This window comes from Cherax quadricarinatus, chromosome 17 (genome assembly GCF_038502225.1).
Source record: "Cherax quadricarinatus isolate ZL_2023a chromosome 17, ASM3850222v1, whole genome shotgun sequence".
NCBI lineage: Eukaryota > Metazoa > Arthropoda > Malacostraca > Decapoda > Parastacidae > Cherax > Cherax quadricarinatus.
The window spans coordinates 22187362-22205576 of record NC_091308.1 but is presented as its reverse complement, the minus strand read 5'-3'; the positions used below and the strand labels follow the sequence as shown (position 1 = coordinate 22205576).

At 39.6% G+C, this 18215-nt stretch overlaps 2 protein-coding genes across 17 annotated transcripts in view; one reads left to right on the top strand and one right to left on the bottom strand.

Annotated features, from left to right (window-relative positions):
• LOC128686383 (thialysine N-epsilon-acetyltransferase) overlaps positions 1-2125 on the bottom strand; it is a 122636-nt gene extending 120511 nt beyond the window's left edge. For 2 of the 6 annotated variants that reach the window (XM_070085855.1, XM_070085857.1), the window contains exons 1-2: positions 2017-2125; positions 74-235 (exon numbers count right to left, since the gene is read on the bottom strand). The gene's annotated coding sequence lies outside the window, so the exon portion shown is untranslated. Of the gene's footprint in view, positions 1-73; positions 236-1969; positions 1991-2016 lie in introns of those variants that run through there. The other 4 variants (XM_070085859.1, XM_070085856.1, XM_070085858.1 and 1 more) reach the window with 4 other exon arrangements.
• Positions 2126-2479: 354 nt separating this feature from the next.
• msn (serine/threonine-protein kinase msn) overlaps positions 2480-18215 on the top strand; it is a 777533-nt gene continuing 761797 nt past the window's right edge. For 3 of the 11 annotated variants that reach the window (XM_070085854.1, XM_070085852.1, XM_070085850.1), the window contains exon 1: positions 2484-2756. In XM_070085854.1, the coding sequence (XP_069941955.1) occupies positions 2703-2756 (54 nt within the window). In that variant the 5' untranslated portion in view covers positions 2484-2702. Of the gene's footprint in view, positions 2757-18215 lie in introns of all 11 variants that reach the window. The other 8 variants (XM_070085846.1, XM_070085843.1, XM_070085845.1 and 5 more) reach the window with 5 other exon arrangements.

Sequence of the window (18215 nt, the reverse complement as noted above, 5' to 3'; positions counted from 1 at the left end):
TCATCAAGCAGGCAAAATGAGATCTTTCTTGTTTCTTGAGGGTAGTAGTCTGTGGTGTTGTCTGTGATTATACCTGCTTGTAGTGAGGATATTGTGTTGGTCCAGATATGGTCAAGTAATGAGGTACTTGTCTCAGAGATTCTTGTTGGCTTGGTTATAGAGGGCAGCAACAAGCTTTTGTTCATAGTGTTTGTGAAATCAGCTACTGGAGGGTCAGTTCCTTGGATGAAATCTCCTGCAAGTATCAGATGGTGTTTATTCAACTCTGACTCAGTTATCATATTTCTAAGATTACTGCTATAAGTACAGAAAGATACATGATTATATACAACTGGAAAATACTAGAGGGACTAGCACCAAACTTGCACACGAAATTCACTCCCTATGAAAGCAAAAGACTCGGCAGACGGTGCAACATCCCCCCAATGAAAGGTAGGGTTGCCACTAGCACAATAAGAGACAACATAATAAGTGTCAGGGGCCCAAGACTGTTCAACTGTCTCCCAGCATACATCAGGGGGATTACCAATAGACCCCTGGATGTCTTCAAGTAGGCACTGAACAAGCATCTAAAGTCAGTACCTGACCAGCCAGGCTGTGGTTCGTACACTGGATTACATGTGGCCAGCAGTAACAACCAAGCTGATCAAGCCCTGATCCACCATGAGGCCTGGTCACAGACTGGGCTGCAGGGGTGTTGACCCCAGAACTCTGTCCAGGTATACTCTCTAGGTATATGTAGTAGGCACAATAGAATGAGTGGCAAAACGTTTCCCCTAATAAATGTCCTGAAATGTATATAAATGTCTTTTTCCACATCTTGTCGGTATCACCATACCATTTTTCATTAGGGGGATTACCAATAGACCCCTGGCTGTCTTCAGGAAGGAACTGGGCAGACACCCTAAGTCAGTACCTGACCAGCCGAGCTGTGGTGCATACATTGGATTGCATGCTGCCAGCAGTAACAGCCTGGTTGATCAGGCTCTGATCCACCGCCAGGCCTGGTCATGGACCAGGCTGCTGGGGAGATGACCCCAGGAACACCCTCCAGGTAAACCATATATTATATACAAAATTACTAACAACCATTATTCAGAATATCTTTCTACAATTTTTTTAAAAGTTAGGAACCAAAATTAATATTGTACCAAGGGAAGAGAAGCCAATATTGTAGTACCCAGAGTAGATGGCCTCAAACAACTTCAGTTATATTGCAATAAAGGTCTGGAAGGAGGTACCTGATAATGTTAATGAATTATTATTATTATTATTATAATCAAAAAGAAGCGCTAAGCCACAAGGACTATACAGCAAATGTTAATGAAAATAAGTCACTTTGTGTGACTTACTTTCGGTTATCCTGGGTAAATTACACTATGTATGATAATTGTACTTATGTGTACCTATGTCTAAATTAAACTTACTAAGAACAAAACTGAAAAATATCTAATATATGAAGATGCAGCAAGAGAAGAAGTAGGTATCTTGCTTTGATCAAATATTCATGATTTTTTTTATCCTATATAATCACATTTGAGTCGATTTATTAGAGCATAAAACGGTATGTATTGTATGTATTAAAACTGTTACTATTAAATACACAAGGTACACTGTAAGTCACACTGTTTAACGTTACTCGGTTATCGTAGGTTAAAATTTACATCATTTACTTTACGTTTAACATAGTAAAAGAACTTACAGCGCCTCAAGAAAACTTAATGAAAATGTCAGACTTTATTGGTTTTTTTCTAGATTAAATCTACATAATATAGTACATATATGTGTGCGTGTATGTGTCTGACACCTGTACCACTGGAAAACCGTAAACGTGTGAAACCTACATTAATTTTATTTTTTTGTGTTGTGTGAGAAGTTAGAAGTGTGGATGATGGTAGGTTAGTAGTGTTAATGTGAAGCAACCCATTGACTCTCTCCTCCTACACCACTGACTCTCTCTTACACTCACATCTCATGCCTCCACCACCTCGGTTATGCCCTCAGTGTCTACTTTACCTTTGTTATAAAAGTACTATCTTGGTTTTTATCTTTCTTGTAAATTGTCTCCACACCGCACCCTACAGACCTGCCAACACATGTGCTCTCGTCATCGCCCTATTTATCAATAAATATATATAATTAATCATAATTATTATAATTAATGATGAATACGTATTTTCGGTGTATAATTTAAGGTGTAACAACATAATATAATGAACACAAAGTGGTGTGTGACTTCATCATTGTAAGGTTGGCTGTCCTGTTTCAGTTCGCCAGATGAGGCAAAACTGAAGAGTTGTACGTGGATAAAACTTTATCAGCATTTATCAATTAACCTTAATTCAGACATTTTTGCACAACAGTCATATATAAAAATTATTTTTCTTTTAATTTAAAGTATAAATGTTAGTATCAGCTTGCTACATGAGCAAAATCGAGAGTAAAAATCCGCAATTATATCCTTGATGGTAGTAGTGAGGGCTGGCGAGGTGTGCGAGGCAGACCTCCACAGATCGCCATTTGTGCTGGGAGTGAGAGGTGGGCTCTTGGTCCAATATTTCTACCCGTTGCAAAGTGATAAAGGGTGCTTAGTGTGTGACCAGTGATGAAGGGAAGTGTAAATTGTGTGTAGAGATGCCAGTTACGTAGAAAAAGCATCTCGAGTTTAAGAGCATTTTTTTAAGTTTTGTCCCCCCGTCAAAATGGCTCAGTCTGTGAACTGTAGCTTGGATGACATCGACCTCAATGCACTGAAGGTAAGACATTTTTATTTCCCGTTGGTCTTTGTAAGGAAGGAAGCAGCACCGCCGAGCAGATCGTCGAACAGGAAGGAGCAAAGGAACGTGATGCAAATTGTGTGAGGGAGACTCCTCCCTCACCCTCCTCCTCCACCTCCCTCCATCACGTTTCTCCACCATTAACAGATCAATTTCCCACCATTAACAGATCAAGTTCCCATCATTACATGAGTTTCCATGATGTCAGCAGGATCTTGTCAGGCGTAACCAGTGGACGATTCTGTTGAATAAGAAGAGTGAGTGTGTTGGGTGAGGCATGACAGTCCTTGTCAGCTGCCCACCATGACAACAAATGTGGGTGGCTGTGGGTCGGGTGGGGTTGGTTGGTCGTCATGAGGGTTGTGCTGGAATTGTTGTAGTGGGGCATTATGTTGGGTTGTGGTTAGCTTTTGGTGGTTCTTTTGGATCTTAGTGCGCTTGTGAGAGTTGAGTTTAGACGGTGGTAGTGGTGGTGGACTTGTGCAGGGGGGAGGGGGTTTGAGTTGATTCTTGGGGAGCTGTTTTTGTGTGAGGAGATTGTAGGGGTTCATGGAAGGGGGGTGTTGGGTCGCGGGTGGTGTGTGGGAATTCTTTCTGGTCATGGTGTACTTCTTGGGGATAAGATTTGTTCGGGTTTTTAATCCAGAGGGTTAGCCACCTAGGATAATCCGAGAAAGTCAGTATGTTATTGAGGACTGTCTTTATTTCTGTTGGGGTCATTCAGTCTTGTCCCCCAGGATGCAACCCACAGCAGTTGACCAACATCCAGGTACCTACTTAATGCAAGGTGAACAGGGGCAGCGGGTATAAGCAAATATGCCCAACATTTCCACCCATACTGGGGATTGAATCGGACACTCATTGTGTCAAGTGAGTGCATAGCCAACCAAACCACAGGATTTGTCTTGGGTTATAGTGGGGTTGTATGTTGATGTGGTAGTTTTGTTATGTCATGGTGGGCTTGTGGGAGTTGTTGGGGATTTTGTTGGATTATGGTAAGTTTGTGGGAGGTTTTGTTGGTTTGTAGTCGGCTTGTGAGGTTTTGTTGGGTCATGGTGGTGATCTTGGGTTGAGGTAGGCTTTTTGTTGTTGGGTTATGGTGGGTTTCTGGGGCTTTTATTGAGTTGTAGTGGTGGCAGTGTTCAGTTGTGGTGGGAAATCTACACCTGGAAGATACTGGAGGGACTGGTCCCTCCAGTATCTTGGCAGGCAATGCAACATATCCCCAGTGAAAAGTAGAGGTGCCGTTAGTACACTAAGAGAAAACACAATAAGTGTCTGGGGCCCAAGACTGTTCAACAGGCTCCCACCAGCCATAAAGGGAATTACCAATAGACCCCTGGTTGTCTTCAAGAGGGAGCTGGACAGATATCTAAAGTAAGTGCTGGATCAGCTGGGCTGTGGTTCATACGTTTGCCACTAGGCCCAATGGCCTGGTGGCAAAAGCTCTCGCTTCACACAGTGAGGGTCCGGGTTCAATTCTCAGCGAAGGGATGGAAACATTGGATGTGTTTCCTTACACTGATTGTCTATGTTCACCCATAAGTAAAATGGGTACTTCTGACCTAATTTGCCAGAAATGCTCTGCATAACAATCGGCTTTCTATATAGTAGTATGTCATTGATGTCAGCTAGGCCTGTATACCTTGTACATGTACTTGTAGTAAATATTATTATTATTATTATTATTATTTTTACGTTGGAATACGTGCAGCCAGCAGTAACAGCCTTGTTGATCAGGCCCTGATCCATTAGGAGGCCTGGTCGTGGACCAGGCTGCGGGGACATTGATCCCCAGAATATCCTCCAGGTAGGTCATGTTGGAGGGCTGTTGGCTCATGTTGGGTGTAATAGGTCATAGTGATGGAGGTTGTTGGGCCATGGTTTTGGGTTGTGATTGGGGTTATGTTGGTCATGATTACGAGATGTATTGGATCATGGTGGACTTGTGGAGGGTTGTGTTCAGCCATGATGAAGTTGTGGGGATTGTTGGGTTGTGATGGGCTTGTGGTGGTTGTGTTGGGTTGTAGAGGGCTTGTGGTGGTTATGTTGGGTCATGGAGGGCTTGTGGTGGTTGTGTCAGGTCATGGAGGGCTTGTGGTGGTTGTGTTGGGTCGTGGAGGCTTGTGGTGGTTGTGCTGGGTCATGGAGGGCTTATGGTGGTTGTGTTGGGTCAGGGAGGGCTTGTGGTGGTTGTGTTGAGTCGTGGAGGGCTTGTGGTGGTTGTGTTGAGTCGTGCAGGGCTTGTGGTGGTTGTGTTGGGTCATGGAGGGCTTGTGGTGATTGTGTTGGGTCATGGAGGGCTTGTGGTGGTTGTGCTGGGTCTTGGAGGGTTTGTGGTGGTTGTATTGGGTCATAGAGGGCTTGTGGTGGTTGTGTTGGGTCATGGAGGGTTTGTGGTCGTGTTGGGGCGTGGTGAGCTTGTGGGTGTTATTGGGTCATGGTGGGCATGGGGTTGTGCTGATTCTTGATGGACTTGAGGTTGTGGTGGGTCTTGGTGGGCTTGTGATGGGGGGGGGGTTATTACGTCGTGGTGAATTTGTGGAGGTTGTGGGTAAGATAGGGTATGAAATACTAACAAATGTAAAGTAAGGCTCATGTGCAGTTTCAAGATATTTTAATGCAGAAAAACTTCCCTTCTTCAGGACCAAAGCCATTCTCGGCAGAAATGTTTTCCCATTAAAATGTCCTGATACTGTATTTATTTATTTATTTATTTGAACATGATACATAGAAGTACAAAGAAATACAGTGGTTAAGTGTAACATGCCAAACCCCCTTGTATGCAGATCATTATGGGCAGGCTTAAAATTAACTTAAGATTAACCAAGCAATGATATATTCAGTGGTAAACATTATTGTAAACAAATAACAATTAAGCACAAATGAGTATTTCAAAGACAGGTCATATGGTCATCTACTGTGTTGCTGTGCATTCAGTAGAATCAATCAATCAATCAAGTTTATTCTCCATAAAGATTACAATGTGGGGGTTTACAGATTTTGGATATTGTGTGGTTTACATGTTATAAAATACTAATTACAGAGGGGGCCACTAGGACACCTAGCATGGCTAGGCATTTCGCACAGACTTAGATTAATTCTTAACTCTAAATTAATACAGATTATGGAGTAAGCTGGTATTAAGGCTAAGTGACTACATTGTACTTTGTGAGTTTAGCAATGTAAATGCTTTTGTTTTGGCACAATACACAGGTTCTATATTGTAGTATCACAGGCCAACTTATGACTAGTTAGGATTCATTATTTTATGATTAAGATTCGTATTTCTGATTATAGTCAAGTGGGTGAGTGAATGTAAGTGTGAACAGGTGGTTTTCATGTAGTTAGTTGTCGGGGTGTATCAGGGAGATAAGATGTTGTCTAATGGTAGTTTTGAAGATGATGAATGTGTCTTCAGTTCTAGAGCTTTCAGGTAGGGTGTTCCAGATTTTAGGCCCTTTGACATACATGGAATTTTTGTAAAGGTTTAGTCGGACACGGGGAATGTCATAGAGATGTTTGTGTCTTGTGTTATGCCTGTGGGTCCTGTCACAACTATCAATAAAGCATTTTAGGTCAAGGTTAATATTGGAATTTAAGGTCCTGTAGATGTAGATTGCACAGTAGTAAGTGTGGATGCTCTGAACGTGGAGTAAGTTTAGATCTATGAATAGTGGGGGGGGGTGTTGCCAGGGATGGGATTTAGTGATTATTCTTACTGCAGCTTTTTGTTGGGTTATTATTGGCTTTAGGTATGTTGCTGCAGTTGATCCCCAAGCACAAATAGCATAGGTGAGGTATGGATGAATAAATGAATGGTATAGTGTGAGAAGGGCATTTTGTGGCACGTAGTATCGTATCTTGGAGAGGATCCCATCTGTTTTGGATACTTTTCTTGTTATGTGTTGGATATAGGTGCTGAAATTCAGGTTGTTGTCGAGGTATAGGCCTAGGAATTTGCCCTCATTATGTCTGGCAATTAGAGTGTTGTTGATCTTAATGTTAAGTTGTGCAACACCTGCTCTGCTACCAAACATAATACATGTATAGTAGGTTTTGTCAGTGTTAAGTGTAAGTTTATTGGCTGTCATCCAAGTCGATATTTTTAGCAGCTCCTCATTAACAATGGTATTGAATGTGGCAAGATTAGGGTGAGAGATGACATAAGTCGTGTCGTCAGCAAAGAGAATGGGTTTCAGGTGTTGGGATACGTTAGGAAGATCATTGATGTAAATGAAGAAGAGCAGGGGTCCAAGGACACTTCCCTGCAGAACTCCAGTATCAAGTGGCCGTGTTGATGATGCTGTCTTTATTGGTGACATACTGATACCTATTAGTAAGGTAGGATTTGAAATATGCAAGTGCATAGCCTCTTATACCATAATGGTCAAGTTTGTGGAGTAGGATGCTGTGGTCTACTGTGTCAAAAGCTTTTCTTAGGTCAGTAAAAATTCCTAGCAGATATTCGTTCTTTTCCAATGCTGTGTAAAGCAGATCTAGCATTTGTACAGTTGCATTAGTGCTTTTATTTTTCCTGAATCCAAATTGGCAGGGGTTGAGTATGTTTTGTGGCGTTATAAATGAATATAGTCTCCTGTGCATGAGTTTCTCGAAGATTTTGGATAGCAATGGCAAGTTTGATATTGGCCTATAGTTGTTTACATCTGTAGGGTCACCATCTTTATGTATTGGTGTAACCCTTGCTGTCTTGAGTAGTGTCGGTAAAGTGCTAGTTTCTAGTGACTTTTTAAAAAGTAATGTAATAGCGTGCAAAAGGTAATGTAATTAAAATTAAAAAAAAGTTTTATTGGATCACAGGTTAAACATTTATGAAATATAGTTATTCAGTATTCATCTAGTTGTAGGTGAGTAAGTGATTTTTAAGAAGAGACTTGAATTTATAAACAGTGTTTCTTTTATATTCACAGGTAATGAATTCCAGATTTTTGGGCCTTTTATGTGCATTGAGTTTTTGCATAGTGTGAGATAGACACGAGGAACATCAAGGAGTGATCTGTGCCTTGTGTTATGGTCATGTGTTCTGTTGAAGTTGGTAAGGAGAGGTTTGAGGGGAGGGTTTATATCCGAGTTAAGTGTTCTATGTATGTAGTAGGTACAATAATAAGTATGGATGTTTTGTATGATGAGTAGGTTTAGAGTTTTGAATATTGGTGGAGTGTGCTGCCTGTAGTGGGAATTTGTTATTCTGACTGCAGCCTTTTGTTGGGTAATTAGTGGTCTGAGATGGTTTATTGTTGTTGAGCCCCATGCACAAATTCCATAGGTGAGATAGGGGTAAATAAGTGAGTGATATAGGGCCAGGAGAGTTGACTGTGGAACATAGTACCGTATCTTCGATAGTGTGCCTACAGTCTTGGAAATTTTCTTGGAAATTTGTTATACATGTGTTTGAAATTTAAATCTATTATCAAGGCGGATTCCTAAGAATTTGCCCTCTGTGAGCTTTGTGATAGGTGATCCGTTTATCGTTATGTTAACAGGGACATCTGTAGCTCTTTTACCAAACTGAATGAAGTAGGTTTTGTCAATGTTGAGAGTAAGTTTGTTAGTCATCATCCAGGTAGATATTTTCTGTAATTCGGTATTCACAGCATTGGCTAGCATGACTGGGCTCGGGTGAGAGAAGACGTGTGTAGTGTCATCTGCAAATAGTGTGGGTTTGAGTAGTTGCAATGCATTTGGTAGGTCATTTATGTAAACGAGGAAGAGAAGAGGGCCAAGGACACTTCCCTGTGGGACACCAACTGTAATTGGCTGTGCAGAAGAGTTTGCTCCATTTGTGTACACATATTGGCTTCTGTTGCTGAGGTATGACTTTAGGTAGTTGAGGGGGTGCCCTCTTATACCATAGTGCGACAATTTTATGTGGAGTAAATCATGGTCAACTGTATCAAAAGCTTTACGTAAATCAATGAAGATCCCCAGTGGGACTTCTTTTTTCTCTAGTGCAGTATATATTTGTTCTAGTATGTGTATAATAGCATCATTCGCATTTTTATTAGGCCTGAACCCAAACTGACAGGGGTTGAGTATGTTGTGGGAGATGAGGTAGGAATAGATTTGCTTATGAATTAATTTTTTGAAGATTTTAGAGAGAGGGTGTAAGTTGGATATTAGCCTATAGTTATTCAAGTCTGTTTGGTCTCCTCCTTTATGGATTGGGGTGACCCTCGCTATTTTGAGAACTGTAGGGAAGGTAGAGGATTCGATGGATTTGTTAAAGAGTGTTGCAATGTTTGGTGACAGCACTTGCGACGCTTTTTTGTATATAAAGGGTGGTAAGGTATTTAAATCTCCTGTCTTGTTTTTTAGTGAGTGGATAGTAAGGGAGACTTTTGTTGGGTTAGTCGGAGCTAGGAACAGTGTGTTCGGGTAGTTGCCGGTGAGGTAGTCATTGGGTGGGGTATTTGAGCTTGGGATTTTTTTGGCAAGGTTTTTTTTCTATGGTGGAGAAGAAATCATTAAGTCTGTTTGCTGTTTCAGTTGGTGGGAGTTGGGGTTCATCTGGTTTTGTTAGTTCAATTGCGCTATTTCCTAATATCTTTTTTGTTCCTAGAATTTCTGATAGGGTTTTCCAGGTCTTTTTTATATCACCTTTTAAGTTGGATAATCTGTTCTCATAATACAATTTTTTAGCCCTTCTTATCAGGCTGGTTAGGATTGACGAGTAACATCTTGTTTGGTCTCTGGTTATGTGACCTATTCTGTACTGTTTTTCATATAGGTGCTTTGTATTTATGGATTTGAGGATGCTGGGTGTTAGCCAGGGACTGTTCAGTCTCTTAGCTGTCATCTGTTTAGTTGTTTTCTAGGGCAGTGCTTGTTATAGAGGTATTGGATCTTTTTAGAACATTATTAATACATTCTTCAATATCTGCATAGATTTCTAGCTCAGTGTGCCAGTCAGTGTTTGTCACTGCTGTTGTGAAGTTATTAATGGCTGCCTCATTGTGAAGTCTGAAAGTGACTTTAGTAGTGTCTTGGGGTAATTTGCCTAGGTTAGTTATGAGGAAAGTAGGGTAGTGGTCTGTGGTATTATCTGTGATTATGCCTGATTTTAAAGAGGATATGGTGTTGGTCCAGATGTGGTCTACTAGGGAAACACTAGTCTCTGTAATTCTTGTAGGTTTTGTTACTGTTGGTAGCAACAAGCAGTTACTCAGTGTTTGCGAATTCAGTAATGTGTGGGTTCTGGTCTTGCAGGAGATTTATATTGAAGTCACCTGAGAGTAGTAAGTGATCTTTATTTATGCGTGCATCAGTTATCATACTTCCTAGGTTTTCACTAAAACGGCTAATGTTTGACCGTGGTACTCTGTAGATGTTTATCACTGTGAGAGGTTTTTGTAGGTATTTGGATTTGAATTTAGCTATTATATATTCCCCATGTTTGTCCCTTCTGCAAGTATTAGTGATAAGTCATTCAATAGGAGGTTGGTATCAGGATCAATGCTTGTAATCATAAGATTTATAGTGAGTCTATAGTTAGAATTAGGTATAAGACAAAGTAAATATTCTAAAGCTAAAAAATAGCACCTGAATTATTTTAACAAATGTAAATATATGAACTAAGGTAGTTAAAGCTAAAATAAAGGAGACAATATAAAAGGGACTAAAATAATTTGTGGTGAACAAATAGTGATGATCAAATAAAAGAGCTTGGGAATATAATAGTAGGTAGTTCTTTAACCCTTTCAGGGTCCGTGCCGTAGATCTACGGCTTTACGTTCAGGGTCCAAACCGTAGATCTATGCCATGAGCTCAGCTGTGAGCAGTAAATTTGGGCCTAGATATGAGAGAGTACATCTATGTGGTATGTGTGCACCACATAAAACAAATCCTGCAGCACAAAATGCATAATGAGAGGAAAAACCTGAGACTGTAATTTTCGATTAACCCTTTCAGGGTCCACAGGCCCTCTCAGAGACTTGTTCTCAGGGTCCCCCAAATTTAAAAAAAAAAAATTCTTATGAAAAGATAATATTTTTCCGATCATAATGACACCAAAAGTATGAAATTTGATGGAAAACTTAAGGAATTATGCTCTCGCGAAGTTAGCGGTCTCAACGATGTTTACGCATTGGCGATTTTGCCCACTTTGAGCCCTATTTGCGGCCAATTCCAGTGTACTAGTCGACAAAAATCATAACCATTTCGCTAGAACTCCGTTTTTTCTATCGAATGAGTACAAGAAACCACCCATTTACCAATTTCATCTATCCAATACAGTGGTCAGACTTTAGCAATTTTGCCAATTTCACACAAATTTCAAAAGATGCCAATTTTCAATAGGGTTCAGAATAAACAAGAAAGACATTCCTGGCACTAAAATAACATTTCCTCTGTTCATTAGTCACATCCCCACGCCCCTCTTACATTCTTTTGCTTTCCACTTTGAATTTTTTTTTCTTACAAAAAATAGAAGATTTACTGTTATGCAGACTACTGCATTAGTGTAGAAATGGTATAAATAATATCGGTGCACTTGTGAAAGAATATTAGACTCACCAGTTGACGTGTATTGAACACTGAGCATTATTTGTTTCTTTTGAACTTTGGTAAAAATCGAACATTTCTGCAACTTTGAGCTCAATTTCAAGGTGCTTTTCATTGTAAAACCAGTCAAAATCATCTCAATTTCTGTAATGTCTTCCATTCTATAAAATGAGACCAAGAAAACTAGAATACAACAATAAATACCATACGAAAATACAGTGCAAAGTCGCTGTTTTAATCCAAAAACAAGGTCAGAGCTTTTTTTTTCTCATTATGAACTGTGTGCTGCAGGATTTTTTCTTATACTGCACACACTGACCACATTGACCCATTCTTTCATATGTAGGCCTACCAGCTTTCTCTCACTAGATTTGAGGGCGCTAGAATCTAGGCCTACTAGTACGTCAAAACCCCTGGTGTGTAAGCCGTATTAGTACGTCCGAAACCCTGAAAGGGTTAAAACAGCAACTTTGCAGTGTTTTTCGTATGTTTTTTATAGTTGTACAGTGGACCCCCGCATAACGATATTAACCCTTTGAGGGTTTTCGTCGTACTAGTACGTCTTACGCGTAGGGGTTTTTGACGTACTAGTACTCATAAATTCTAGCGACCTCAAATCTAGTGGGAGAAAGCTGGTAGGCCTTCATATGAAAGAATGGGTCTATGTGGTCAGTGTGCACAGTCTAAAAAAAATCCTGCAACACACAGTGCATAATGAGAAAAAAAAAACTTTGACCATTTTTTTTTAATAAATCAGCGACTTTGCAGTGTATTTTCGTATGGTATTTATTGTTGTATTCTAGTTTTCTTGGTCTCATTTTATAGAATGGAAGACATATTACAGAAATTGAGATGATTTTGACTGGTTTTACAAAGAAAGGTGCCTTGAAATTGAGCTCAAAGTAGCAAAAATGTTCGATTTTTACCAAACTTCAAAAGTAAACAAATCGTGCCAAGCGTGCAATACACGTCAACTGGTGAGTCTAATATTCTTTCACAAGTGCACCAATAATATTTATACCATTTTTTACACTAATGCAGTAGTCTGCATAACAGTAAATCTTATATTTTTTGTGAAAATAAAAATTCAAAGTGGAAAGCAAAAGAATATAAGAGGGGCCTTGAGACATGACTAATGACTAGAGGAAATGTCATTTTAGTGCCAGGAATGTCTTTCTTGTTTATTCTGGACCCTATTCGGAAATTGGCATCTTTTGAAATTTGTGTGAAATTGGCAAAATTGCTAAATTCTGACCACTGTACTGGATAGTTGAATTTCATAAATGAGTGGTTTCTTGCACCCATTCGATAGAAAAAATGGAGTTCTAGCGAAATATTCATATTTTTTGTCGACTAGTACAGTGAAATTGGCCGAAAATGGGGCTCAAAGTGGACAAAATCGCCGATGCGTAAACATCGCCGAGACCGCTAACTTTGCGAGAGCATAATTCCGTAAGTTTTCTATCAAATTTCAAACTTTTGGTGTCTTTATGATCGGGAAAAGATTCTCTATCTTTTCATAAGAGAAAATAATTTTTTTTTTTTTTAATTTGGCCGACCCTGAGAACGAGTTTCGGAGAGGGCCTGTCGACCCTCAAAGGGTTAATCCGTTCCTGAGAGCTCATTGTTATGTGAAATTATCGTTATGCGAATGAATTTTCCCCATAAGAAATAATGGAAATCAAATTAATCTGTGCAAGACACCCAAAAGTATGAAAAAAAAAATTTACCACATGAAATATACATTTTCCTACACAAAGAGAAGGATACATGCACAATAGTAGAGTAGTACATGCACAATATATATTGTGTATGTACTACTCTACTAAATGAAGAATAAATGACACTTACCTTTATTGAAGATGCAGCAATGACTGATGAGACACTGTGTCCTGGGAGTGCCTTTTCTTCCTGAGTACTGTAGGTCCTGTTTGGCATTTTCTTCCAGAACAGGCCTTATCACACTGTGTATGCCACTACGATTCTTAAATCTCTCAAACCAACCTTTGCTGGCTTTAAATTCACCAATATGAGCACTAGTTCCAGGCATTTTTCCCTGTTCACCTGGGTGTTAGTCGACTGGTGTGGGTTGCATCCTGGGAGACAAGATTAAGGACCCCAATGGAAATAAGTTAGACAGTCTTCGATGACACTGACTTTTTTGGGTTATCCTGGGTGGCTAACCCTCTGGGGTTAATTGTTTCTTGGCATTCTCAATAAGCCACACCAACAGCGGTGCTACAGCAGCAGCTGACAGTGCTACAGCAGCAGCAGATGGTGCTACAGCAGCAGCAGATGGTACTACAGCAGCAGCAGCAGCAGCTGACGGTGGTACAACAGCAGCAGCAGCTGACGGTGGTACAGCAGCAGCAGCAGCAGCTGACAGTGCTACAGCAGCAGCAGCAGCAGCTGACAGTGCTACAGCAGCTGACAGTGCTACAGCAGCAGCTGACAGTGCTACAGCAGCAGCTGACAGTGGTACAGCAGCAGCAGACGGTGCTACAGCAGCAGCAGACGGTACTACAGCAGCAGCTGACGGTACTACAGCAGCAGCAGCAGTTGACCATGGTACCACAGTATTTCGATAATATTTCTCACCCTTTTTACCACAGGGTTGGCACTAGAAGCTTTCTTGGGGCCCATGGTCACTTATTTTGCAGATAAAATCACCAAAAATGCTGTAATAATACGAAATGTTCCGATTGTATGCTTGGATGTTACCGCGGAGGCTGGCTTGTAAACAATGCCACCGGCGGAACATGTGAGGCTGGCTCAGGCCTCACATAGACGCGTCTCGGACGAATAGCGTTGAGCGGGTTCTTTAGCGGTATGCAAGGCAAAATCTTAGCGATAAAATGTATCGGTATGCGGATTTAACGTTGATGCCAACGGTATGCGGGGGTCCACTGTATTTGCAATTTCTTGGTCTCATTTGATAGAATGGAAGATATACTACAGAAATAGAGATGATTTTGATTGGTTTTAGTACAGGAAATGGCTTGAAACTGAGCTCGAAGTAGCAGAAATGTTAAATTTTTGCCGATGTTCAGGAGTAAACAAATGATCTCACACGTCTAATACATGACAGCTGGTGGGTCTGATATACATTCACAAATGTGGTGATATTATTTATTCAATTATTACAGTATTGCATAACAGTAAATCTTCTATTTTTTGGTTTGAATAAGAATTCATTATGTGAATAAAAATCAAAATGGAATTCATTTGTAAAGCCTCAAAACATAACTAATGAACAGAGGAAATGTTAGTGTAGTGCCAGGAATGCCTGCATTGTTTATTCTGGTCCCTGTTTTGAAATTGGAATATTTTGAACTTTGCATTAAACTGGCCAAATTACCAATTTCCGGTCACTTTATTTTGTTGTTGAAACAGTTGACTTAGTGATTTCTTGTGCTCAATCGATAGAATGGAAGTAATACTAGTGAAATAGCTAAGAATTTGGTTGACTGGAATACTGTAATTGGCCTAAAATGGGAGTCAAAGTCGACAAAATCGCCGATGCGTAAATATCGCCGACATCAAAATTCATGAGAGCATAATTTCGTAAATTTTCCATCAAATTTCATAGTTTTTGCTTTATTACTTTCAGAAAAAGATTCTTTATCATTTCATAAGAAAAACTAACAAAATTATTTTTTGAAAATTCTTTGACCCTGGTGCACACTTTGAAATTTGGCCTCTGGACCCTGAAAGGGTTAAAGTTAAAATAAAGGAGACAGTATAAAAGGGACTAATAAAAGTTGTGGTGAACAAATAAAGTGGTAATCAAATAAAGGAGCTTGGGAATATAAAGTCAAAATAGTGAACTTATTACACTTTAGCACCTGAGAATAGCACTTTGATTATTTTAGCAATTGTGAATATATGAACTAAGGTAGTTATATAAAACTAAAATAAAGGAGAAAATATATAAGGGACTAAATTAAGTAATGGTAAAAAAAAGTTAAATGGACAGATAGTCACTATGATATAATATTGATTTGGGAGTAAGATCTGATTTGTAATATATAATAAGTTGAGCAATTAATTACACTATAAAAAGTAAAAAAAAAATATGAGGTAGTTGGTACTAGCTAGCAAAAGATAATTTTGGGAATCACACAATAATGTAATTGGAATATACACTAATTGCACACACAATATAAAAGGGACTAAAAAAAGTAGTGGTAAACAAAATTAAATGGACAGGTAGCAACCATGAATAACATTAATTTGGAGTAAGATTTGACTTGCAACACAAAATTATGAGCAATTAATAGCAATTAAAAAGAAGTAAAAAAGTATTTGAGGTAGCTGGTATTAGCTTGTGGGGTTGTGCTGTGATGTGTGAGCTGTATTAGGTTGTAATGTTGGGTTATGATGGTCGTGTTTACTTAGTAAGTATACTTAGGTTCAAGGGTCATTGTGGTCATGCTGGATTGTTATGGGGCTGTGTAGATTTATATATATATATATATATATATATATATATATATATATATATATATATATATATATATATATATATATATATATATATATATATATATATATATATATATATATATATATATATATATATACAGTGGACCCCCGCTTAACGATCACCTCCAAATGCGACCAATTATGTAAGTGTATTTATGTAAGTGCGTTTGTACGTGTATGTTTGGGGGTCTGAAATGGACTAATCTACTTCACAATATTCCTTATGGGAAAAAATTCGGTCAGTACTGGCACCTGAACATACTACTGGAATGAAAAAAGTTCGTTAACCGGGGGTCCACTGTATATATTTTTTTTTTTTTATATAGGTGGGGGTCATTGTTGTTGTTGGGTCATGGTGTTTATTTTGGATTGTGGTAGTTGAATTGGGTATTGATGAGGGGGCTGTATTGGGTTGCAGGGTGGGGAGTTATTTCAGTACAGTGGACCCCCAGTTCCCGATATTAATCCGTTCCTGAGAGCTCATCGTAAACCAAAATTTTCGGAAAGCGAATCAGTTTTCCCCATAAGAAATAATGGAAATCAAATTAATCCATGCATGAAAAAAACTTTTACCACATGAAATATTAAGTTTAATGCAATAGAATAATTACAATAACAACAATAACAATAGAATAATAACAATAGAATAATTGACACTTACCTTTAATGAAGATCTGGTGATGATTGGTGGGATGGGAGGAGGGGAGAGTGTTGAACCTATTGTTTAGAAGGGAAATCCCCCTCCATTAGGACTTGAGGTTGCTTTTCCTCGTGAGTAATGTAGGTCCTGCTTGGCAATTTCTTCCAAAACAGGCCTGTTTCATCACAATTAAACACTTGTTCAGATTTCAATCCTTCAGCCTCTATGTACTCCTTGAATTCATGCACATATTTTTCAGCCGCTTTGTGGTCTGAACTGGCAGCCTCACCATGCCTAATCACACTATGTATGCCACTGCGATTCTTTAATATTTCAAACCAACCTTTGCTGGCCTTAAATTCACTCACATCACCACTAGTTGCAGGCAATTTCTTTACCAAATCCTCATGCAACTGCCTAGCCTTTTCACAAATCTGTTTTTCATTTATCCACACCAATAACAGTCAACATTTTCTAACACTTGCGGTTGCTGTTTCGTAATCACAGTTGCACCTTTTGCAAGAACAGCTTCCTTGATTGCCGTTTTCCTGCTCACTATAGTAGAGATGGTTTACTATACAACTTGGCCAGCTCCGACACACGCACTCCACTTTCGTACTTTGCAATTATTTCTTTCTTCATTTCAATAGTCATTAGCACCCTTGGTCTTGAAGGGTTGGCACTAGAAGCTTTCTTGGGGCCCATGGTGACTTATTTTGCAGAAACAAGCACCAAAAACAGTGATAATATGGAATGTACCGAATGTATCCTTAGATGCGCGCACACTGGCTGGCTTGTAAACACTGGCACACACGGCGCAGTTCAGGCCACACGTGGACACGTCTCGTATGAATCGCATCACATACCGGGCTTTGTAACGGGAACCGAGCCAAATTTTTGGCGATACAGTGGACTCCCGCATAACGATATTAATCCGTGCATGAGAGCTCATTGTTATGCGAAATTATCGTTATGCGGATGAATTTTCCCCATAAGAAATAATGGAAATCAAATTAATCCGTGCAAGACACCTCAAAGTATGAAAAAAAAATATTTTTACCACATGAAGTATTAATTTTAATACACACAAACTGAAAAAGGCATGCACAATTACATGACACTTACCTTTATTGAAGATCTGGTGATGATTGATGGGATGGGAGGAGGAGAGAGTCTTAATGTTTAGAAGGGGAATCCCCTTCCATTAAGACTTGAGGTGTCAAGTCCTTTTCTGGGGTTACTTCCCTTCTTCTTTTAATGCCACTAGGACCAGCTTCAGAGTCACTGGACTTCTGCCGCACAACATATCTGTCCATAGTGGCCTGTACCTCTCTTTCCTTTATGACTTCCCTAAAGTGTTTCACAACATTGTCAGTGTAATAGTCACCAGCACGGCTTGCAATAGCTGTGTGAGGGTGATTTTCATCCATAAAGGTTTGCACTTTCAGCCACATTGCACAGATTTCCTTAATCTTTGTAGTAGACAACTTCTTCAATTTCTCTCTCCCCTCCTCCGAACCAGTTTCCTCAGGTCTGGCCTCTTGCTGTTGAAGTTGATCTATCAGCTCATCAGTGGTTAGTTCTTCATTGTCCTCCTCCACCAACTCTTCCACATCATCCCCACTAACCTCCAACCCCAAGGACTTCCCCAATGCCGCAATTGATTCCTCAACTGGCATACTCCTCTCAGGGTTAGCCTCAAATCCTTCAAAATCCCTTTTGTCTACACATTCTGGCCACAGTTTCTTCCAAGCAGAGTTCAAGGTCCTCTTAGTCACTCCCTCCCAAGCCTT